The sequence below is a fragment of the Diplotaxodon limnothrissa genome, linkage group LG5 (assembly GCF_057381915.1).
Source record: "Diplotaxodon limnothrissa isolate DT_005_m linkage group LG5, D_limnothrissa_male_GT1.1, whole genome shotgun sequence".
NCBI classification, from domain to species: Eukaryota; Metazoa; Chordata; class Actinopteri; order Cichliformes; family Cichlidae; genus Diplotaxodon; species Diplotaxodon limnothrissa.
The window spans coordinates 37761308-37770225 of NC_140600.1; the positions used below are offsets into that span (position 1 = coordinate 37761308).

General features: G+C 40.1%; 1 protein-coding gene across 1 annotated transcript; it reads left to right on the forward strand.

The window, feature by feature from the left end:
* The first annotated feature begins 2151 nt into the window (after positions 1–2151).
* On the forward strand, positions 2152–8353 carry tarbp2 (TAR (HIV) RNA binding protein 2). The gene is made up of 7 exons (XM_085354714.1): positions 2152–2328; positions 3929–4243; positions 4467–4536; positions 4637–4754; positions 5213–5340; positions 5576–5771; positions 6707–8353. Exons 1-7 carry the CDS (start codon positions 2276–2278, stop codon positions 6862–6864), a joined length of 1038 nt encoding a protein of 345 aa, XP_085210840.1. The 5' UTR covers positions 2152–2275; the 3' UTR covers positions 6865–8353.
* Positions 8354–8918: the final 565 nt, after the last annotated feature.

The window sequence follows — 8918 nt, forward strand, 5'->3', positions numbered from 1 at the left end:
GAGTGAATGTATATGCACGCACGCACATCCATAATGAGTGTGCGATCATTACAAAGCAATTCCTTCAGACAGAAATCCCTTAAACAGCCTTGGTTTTGGTCTTCATGCTATCCCCCTTCTGTCTCCTCTCTCCTCAACAGCCACCAACCACTGCTGCTGCCAAAAATAACACAGGAGCGCCACTCGAACCCGCGCCTCACCACAGCGCAGCCTGGCCGCAAGAGAAGGATCAAAACACACACAAAAAAGGAAACACATCATATTGTGGAAGGAGGGAAAAAGAGCAGCTCGAGGCTTCAAGATATCTACTGATGATTTTGGCAAGCAAAGAACCACACATACTAATGCACCAGGCCAAGGCAGGGAAAAGGAAAGTGTGTTTGTGGATGTGCGCATACAATTTGGATGAAGTATACTGTAACTGCTAAGAGATGGCATTCATCGCTGATCTCATTCAGTCAAAGATTTAACCACAAGCTCAATAAAAACGCTTACATTATCACATTATAGGTCAATAAATTGGAGCCTTCAGCTGATAAATAAAGTCTCGGAGAATAAGACAAATTAACGCTGAAAGTATGAGTAATGAGGAGGAGGGGTGCACTCCGGTCACAGATACTCAGGTCAGTGATAAATCACGCTGCTCGGATTGTAGGTTTAGGAGTTCAAATGGGAGGCAGCTCTACTCATTGTCATGGCCAGTTCACTTTGTGTTGCGTTTGGCAAAGCGGGCTTATCCACACTGACACGCTGATGCCAGTGGACGAAGTTTTCAGAGCTCCGGTTCGACAGTGGCCAGCAGGGCTTTGCAAGCGCACCATCATGGGATTAATTGTTGATCCCCGGAATTAAAGATAATTCATGGAAAGGTGGAAAATGCTAATAAAATGAAACATTTTACGAAAGCGCTGCTACATAATTTGGAAAGGAGACTCTGACGTTGTGGGTTCAGATGATTTCTGGGGTCTGCACGGTTCCTTTGGCTATTTATGAAGACACATCTTTCCAAACCAAGCAGGGAAAAAGATCCCAAATTAAAAGAGCTGCCTGACTGTAATATCATTGTAAAAACATTTACTTGGGTAAATTATTTTTCATTGTAATTGTTTAAAATAAATTAAAAGTGCTGAAAATGTTTATTTTGAAAGTTTATAACCTTTTTATTCCATGTAGAGGTTTAACTCTGGATGTTTTCAGAATAAACACTTTGGGGCATATCTGATTTCGAAACCTTATTTTCAGCTTTAGGGTGGTCAGTCCACTACACGAAAGGAATTTCTCGTGTTGCCACGTTGGTCTGTAGTGGATATGACAGGTGCTGGACATCCCAGGGACCCGACAGGGAGGGCTGTCAGCAGGGGGAATCTATAGCTAACTGTCGCCCTCTTCTGGTTACATTTAGGAACACCACACCATTCCCAGTAAAACTTATCAAAATCTGTAGCCTATAATTGGGCACATACACAGTGTAGCTACCTCATGCAAAACATATACAACTGTAGAAATTACTGTAAAAAAATAAACTGTAAGGCCATTTTTTTTATTTACAGGCTAAACAAATAACTTAAAAGTTAAGTAACAAATGTAAGTCAACGTGATGCAGGACTTCTCTATTTTCTTATCAATCTGTTTTTAAATCCTCAGTGGCCTGAGGTGGAAGATTGGCTACCGTGAAAGCGATCATTTACCAAAAAATGTGGACCATGTTCACGGTTTGGAGATGATGGCTCTCACAAAAGACAGCAGGCAGAGCTGAAGATGCTGAGATTTGAGCTGGAGATGAAGCTGCCAAGCTGGGGGAAAGATGAAGACCACTGAGAAGATCCATAGATGCAGCGAAAAAGGACATGTAGTAGGGTGGTGTGACAGAAGACGATGCTACAGCAGATGGTGTGTTTAGCGCCCCCTACAGGGAACAGCCGAAAGAAGAATGTCTGAATCTTTTACCTCTCTAATGTGCATAAATACTTGGATTGACGCCTGTTGTTTACTTCTGTCTGTACCATCCATAGAAAGACATGTTTCGTGAAATCTCAACGTTAAATGTGCCAAAACAGATGTTTCGCAGTGAGCCGATGACGTCATATCATCGCGCCAGAGGACTCCGCTATTGTAGTCTGTCGGGGCGGCAGTGACGGGGGGGCTTTGCTTTATGCCGTCGCCTCATCATCTGTAAGGGGGAACAATAAACAGCGTCTGATGAAAGCAAGTGTCTGTTTTGGTGGGGGGGATCTGCCATCCGAAACCGACCGGCTCTGTCTGCGTGAAATAGGGAATGAACGACGAGACAGCATCGGACAGCTGGAAGAGAAACTCCGGGTGCTCCAGGTAAAGCTAAGCTAACAGCTCCCCCGGTCAGACCACCACACTCCTCCTCCAGTAACAAACAAGACGAGGAGGCTGGCTTTTAGTAGGGTTTCAGAAACAGAGCTGTAAACACGAGCTGCTAGCATTTTTTTTCCTGACAGCTGCATGTTGCAAAACTGTGACGCCAGAATGACGGCATCGGGGCTGCTGGAGACTTTGGTGACATTCGTGGTGTTTTACTCCGTTTCCACACTGTGTTCAGACTCTCCGATAATAAAGTGGCTACACTCACACTGAAAACTTTTGTAAGCTTCCCCTTTCCCATAGAAAGTGACTATTAATGAATAATTAGATCAGCGATGGCTGTATTGATCTACAGCACGTGCATTAAACAGGAAATCTCCACTAAAAGGTTTTTTTGTTTGTTTTTTTGGTCTAAGTCTATCCTTGTTTGAGGACCTGAGCTCCATAGAGCTTATCTAGTTGTAACACTGAATTATTCATTATTAAAGCACATTACTGTGGACAGCTTGCACTTGAAGGCTTGAGAAAGAAATGTCTGTGTAGGTTCTCAGTCGTCCAGGTCATCGTAATCTAAGGACCTTGGAAAGAAAAGGGACTGGACTTCTTTGAGTTTCTTGAAGATGTTTTACCTCTCATCTGAGAAGCTACGTCAGTTCTAAGACCAAATGCTGGAAAGTCCTAGATTGTAAGCAACTGTTGATCATGTGCCTCATCACATGGGCCAAGATGTGAAACAGGGTGTTGGTCATTATCAGCAGAGGTTTCGGGTGAACCCACTGTGAGACATTGCTTCACCCTATCATGTGAGTTACATGGGAAGAGATCGCAAAACTACACTATAGGTGGCGGAGAGTTCAAAAATGGTGCTTCAAATAGATGGCTTCTTTCACTCCTCTTTCAAACTGTCTTCTTTGTCCAAAATGTGAATATTGACATCCTTGAAAGAGTGACCTTTGACCTTTAGATGCAGACGTACAGCTGAGTCTTGTCTTGTCGAGGTGGCTCTTCTGTGTTGTGCCGTGCATTTATGAAGTGGCTGTTTGGTTTCTCCAGTGAGAATGAAGCACAACTTTGCACAGATGTTTTATGATCATTTTTGCAGCCATATATTTTTATACAGATCAGACTTTGAAATCATTGCATTTTTCTTCTTTTTACTTCATTTTTTTATTCTACTCTTCTGTCAACATTATTTGATATTTCTGTCAAGTTTCAGGGGAATTAAAATCTCCTTTAATTGGTGAATATAAGCATAGATATATGTAACTGTAATTGTTTCTGTAACTCTAATTTGAAGACAGAGAATTCAAAATATATAGAAAAAGTATCAAAAATATAGTTCCCCGTAATATTTAGTGAGATTTTTACTCTCCTAATAGTTTTTGTTTTAATTTTTTAATGGAATAAAAAACTAGAGTGATTAAAAAATAAAATAAATATAGATATAAAAATGAAAATAAAAATAAATAAGAAATAACAAAGTAAAACTATGAAGTTACACACAGTATATTAAACCCTATATACAATTATTTTTCTTGTTTGCATGAAAAGGTGTTTCTGGAGAGTCTGTCTCATGCGAGGTTTTTCTCTTATGTAGTATTGAGCAAATGCTGGCTGTGAATCCCGGAAAGACGCCCATCAGTCTGCTGCAGGAGTATGGAACGCGGATAGGCAAGACCCCAGTGTATGACCTGCTGAAGGCCGAGGGACAGGCCCACCAGCCCAACTTCACGTTCCGCGTCTCCGTTGGAGAGATCAGCTGCACCGGCCAGGGGCCCAGCAAGAAGGCAGCCAAGCACAAAGCAGCTGAGGCTGCTCTGAAGATGCTAAAGGGAGGCCTCGGAGGTCCTGCTGGAGTTGGTATTGGAGTAGACGGGTTTATTGGGGTTGATGTGTCTACTGATGCAGATGGGTCAGTTTTTCTGTTTAATTTTTATTTATTTTCTTATAAAACAACCTCATTACAGTTAAAATTATTTAAAAGTGTTTATCCATACAGCTTAGTCTGCTTTAAACATCTAATAAGCAGGCCAGCCTGAATGTTATGAAGAGCATTTCAACACTTAACAAGAGTAAGATAGAGCGTTGTGTGGTTTCATTGTTTCCTTTTTTGTTTTTTCTCAACCTCTGTGTAGTGCCCAGTCAGAGATGAAGACCACAGGCACTTCACAGCAGTCTGAATGCAACCCTGTAGGGGCTCTGCAGGTAAACGCAGACAGCTACCAAGGTTTCATTTTGCTCTCATTATTTCTGCGGCTTATAAATTTTCCAACTTTTGGTTTCTTTTTTTACTTTGTTCTGTCAGGAGCTGGTGGTGCAGAAAGGATGGCGTTTGCCAGAGTACACGGTCACTCAAGAGTCTGGTCCAGCACATCGCAAAGAGTTCACCATGACCTGCAGAGTGGAGAGATTTGTAGAAATCGGTACGTTGCTTTGTTTCAATCTCTCAGCCTGCGTGCGCGTGTGTATGTGTGTATGTGTGTACCATGCTTACATATCTTTGTGGGGACAAAATGCCTGACCCACGAGTTTCATTTTTGAGACTCAAAATGTGGTTTTAGTGTCAGGGTTACAGTTAGGGTTAGGCATTCAATTTTAATGGTTAAGGTAAGCTGCTAGGAAAAGCATTGTGTCAATTAGATGTCCCCACAAAGACATGAAAACACAATTTTGTGTGTGGGTGTGTGTGTGTTCACTAATGAAATATTATTGATAGAAAACAGCTTAATAAAACTGAGCAAAATCATATATCTTTTGTTACACCTTTCACACTGGTCAACTAAGTTGTGACGTTCCTTGACTTACTCTCTTAAAGCATGAAAACTTAAGAGATATCAAGCACATCTTTTGGTTTCTGATGCAATCTCCTCTTCCTCTCCAGGAAGTGGTACATCTAAGAAGCTAGCCAAGAGAAACGCAGCAGCTAAGATGTTGTCACGCATACATGATGTCCCCGTAGATATGAGGACCAGCAATGATCCTGATGCCGAAGATGATACATTTACTATGGTGGGAATCAAACGCTGTTACACTGACTGACAAATGTTTATTAAGCATCATTAGAGGAATTAGAGTTTAGTTCACTTCTACGTAGTAACAAACTATTTTTGTAAATTTCATTTTTCTGTATTTCCTGAAGCATTATTAATTTAGCATAATCTCTGATTCATATGCTCTGTTGTTACTCTTCTGTCTCATGGTTATTGCACGTAATGACATTGTCCATTAATTCCTGCATGCACAGAACATGGGCAGCAGAGCGGAGTCGGGTAAAAGTAAAGGCTTCAGCTGCACGTGGGATTCTCTGCGTAACTCTGCCGGTGAGAAGATCCTCCAACTCCGCAGCCACCCTCTGGGCATGCCCTCTGATTCCAACTTCTGCTCTTTGCTGAGTGAACTGTCTCTGGAGCAGCGCTTTGATGTCAGCTACCTGGACCTTGGTGAGTTCACAGACCGTACCTGTCACACTTCTCTCTTGCGTTCTTGCATTCTCGTTAAAAGGAGGATGGTATACAAAGCGTAAAGAGCCGCTGCTGATGCGCCTGCTGACAGGAAGAGCTGCATTTTTGTTAGTATCTGTTAAATATGGTAATTCAGTGGAGTTTTCACTGCGCTGCTTAAGATCTGTTAGGTTGTGAAAGCCTCTTACTGTTTCACATCTGGTTTGCACCATCTGCACGCACTTGCAGAGGATACAGGGTAGATTTTGATGTCATGCCCATAAAAAAAAGGCAAGCTGTGTTGTGGTCGTTATTACTGTCACCAGATATTGAGGAAGTAGCCTGCAGCTGCTTGTTATCTTGGTTTTATGTAGAACCATTTTTTTAATGTGGACAGTTTCAATTCGATTCAATTTTATTTATATAGCGCCAAATCACAAGGCGCTTAAAGCTCTTCACCGAAACAACAGTTTAACGTAGCAGATTTACATTAATGAATCGAATTATTGGCATTTGTTTGTTATCTCTGCTCGATTTATTTGTGTAATTAACACACATTTTCTTTCTTTTTTTTAGTATTAAAACCTGTCACGGTCATTATTTTATCTTCTGCAAACTATATGATCTATGTAATCGTGACAAAAGTGTTAGTTTTTCTTAAAGTACGCAGTAGATGAGGGTAGTTATTACTATATTCTTATATATGTTTTAGTTACAGTAGTTTTGATCATATTATTATTATGCCTGTATATGATAACGGTACATTGAATTAGATGTACAGTATTAATAACAATGTTAACTGTCAAATCTTTCATTCTGAAGTACACCACACATATGTTATGATATTATTTAAAAAGTAGCAGCAATCCTGTAAATATCAATTTTATAATAAAAATGAAACTCGTGATTTTGTATTTTGTTCCTTCTGTTCTCAGAGGAGCGCAGTCTCAGCGGCCTGTGTCAGTGTCTCGTGGAGCTCTCCACGCAGCCAATCACCGTGTGTCACGGCTTCGCCCCAAACATAGATGGTGCCCGAGCCAACGCAGCCCACAATGCACTGCAGTACCTCAAAATCATGGCAGGAGGGAAATGACAAGCGTGTCAGCCCCCCTCCCTCACAGACTTGAACTCACCACTACAAAATGCCATCATAAATTTCTACTTTGGATGACGGAGGCACTTTTGTGATGAACTCAAATAACATGAATTACCTCAAATTTAGAAATGAAGACTCTTTATGCCCCGAGATTTTTTAAAAGTCCTATTGATGATGCCAATGAAGATTTAGTTGCCCCCCCCCAAAAAAATCACTTTACAATATTTATCACTAATTATGTATTTTTACTTTTTTATATCACCCTAGTTGTTTTCATCTGAATTTATAAATGGTGCTATCGTGGTAAACTATACGTTGCAAATTACTTGAGATAAAATTCTGATGCCGTGAAATGACCAGGGCGTGAAAGGGGTCTGAAGAAAATGGAGTGGAGTCATCCGTTCACTGCTGCTTTGTTAAATCCCTGTTTTCATGCACGGACCTAAAAGAGCCCAGACTTGAAGAAAAATTAAGAAAAAGAGACTGCTGAGTTATTGTCATAGGACAATCATCTTGAAGATTAACCATTTTACACACAAGTGTTAAAAAATGTTGGTTTTAGTATGAAAATAGCCCCCCTGTCACATGCTAGTTCTTTGTTTGGGTCTGTTAGATTAGGTTTATATGATTTAATGTTTAATAAACACATTATTTGTGGCTACACCTTTTGTTGCCCTCTCTCTGAAACAGTCCACTTATATTATTGTGCGGCCTTTACAATAGACCCCCCCACCCCTCCCCCATATGTTCTAATTGGTCAGTTGAACTGACACAGTGGTATCTGAAATCCCAGTGTCTTGATAATGTTTTTAATGTTCTGGGCTTTTTAAGGTAACTTTGATGTTAAATCAGGGAGTTGAAAATGGTTTTATTTAATGAAATGTTTCACATTGCTGTTTCCATGGAAATAAAAGCATGTCACTGGGTCTTCAGAGGAGTAAAATAGTTTTACTGTAAGATTCAGCAAAGGCAGCTTCCCATTACTCATGATGTGTCAAACTAGCCTCCATGCTGGCTTTACATCAGTCCGTTACGCAGTGACATAAATTAGTCTATTATGTTTCAGAACGACTACTTTTGCCGTGTAAGCAAACCTTTTTTTTAACTTTCCAAACAAACAAAGCTAAGCAACCCCCAAAACACTGTTAGAGGCTCTTACATTTAAAACCCCCAAATTAAAGCTGACTGTCTGCTGCGCTGTGCTCTGAATGTTTGGCTATGTTTTCTAAAGAACATTAATATTTTGGAAACTCCGTTATGAATTGCCCTCACGTAGTTTCATGATGTGTCACAGTCTAATTTCTTTTCTTTCTCACACTTTACGTTAAGTTTGTAAATTAATTTCTGTTGCGATAAAGACACAGCTATGTGTTGGCAGAAAAAGGAAGCGGTACAGTGAGTTTTATAATAAATGTTTGTTCTTCTCAACATTAAACTCACTCTCGTGTGTTAAGCTTTCAATATCACACACCAGACAAAGCCATCATGTCATGTGGACTTCCAAAAGTATTAAAACAATCCCCTTGTTTTTCTGTTGATGTGACTGATAAGTTTCCACATAAAAGCTGATGACTCGCTTCCAGAGTATTCAGTGTAACTGCCTGTTGTGTCACTTCACCTTGCCTTACTGTAGCTGTTAGTTGGTAAAATGCTGTGAAGTCATTTAATAAAATTATTTTTTGCACTACTACAGAAAACGTCTGTCGCTCAATGCAGGATGGACACATTTGTGTAGTTTTATTCACACTGACACTGAGTTCAAGGTGCATGAAACTGATGGTGATGCTGACATTAAACTTGTGATGCTCCTCTGCTGTGATACAAAAACAATAAATGGAAGTAAAACGTTAGCTCCACAGGAATAATCTTTGAAATGCAGCCTTTCACCTGTATTATGACTAGATTGCCATTTAAATAAAAGATTTTCCACTGTCTACTTATTAAGAATACAATAATCTTTGTTAAATATGAGCACAATGGAAAAACTTAATACTTTGTTCAAAAATATTCTCACTGAAAAAAACCTTTAAAATCGTGACATGAGCAAGTCT

Excerpts from the sequence above, each read along its gene's own strand:
- tarbp2 (XM_085354714.1), top strand. The coding sequence starts at position 2,276 with ATGAACGACGAGACAGCATCGGACAGCTGGAAGAGAAACTCCGGGTGC. Across the intron at positions 4,537-4,636 it reads ACCCTGTAGGGGCTCTGCAG|GAGCTGGTGGTGCAGAAAGG; the intron begins GTAAACGCAGAC and ends TTGTTCTGTCAG. Across the intron at positions 4,755-5,212 it reads GGAGAGATTTGTAGAAATCG|GAAGTGGTACATCTAAGAAG; the intron begins GTACGTTGCTTT and ends CTTCCTCTCCAG.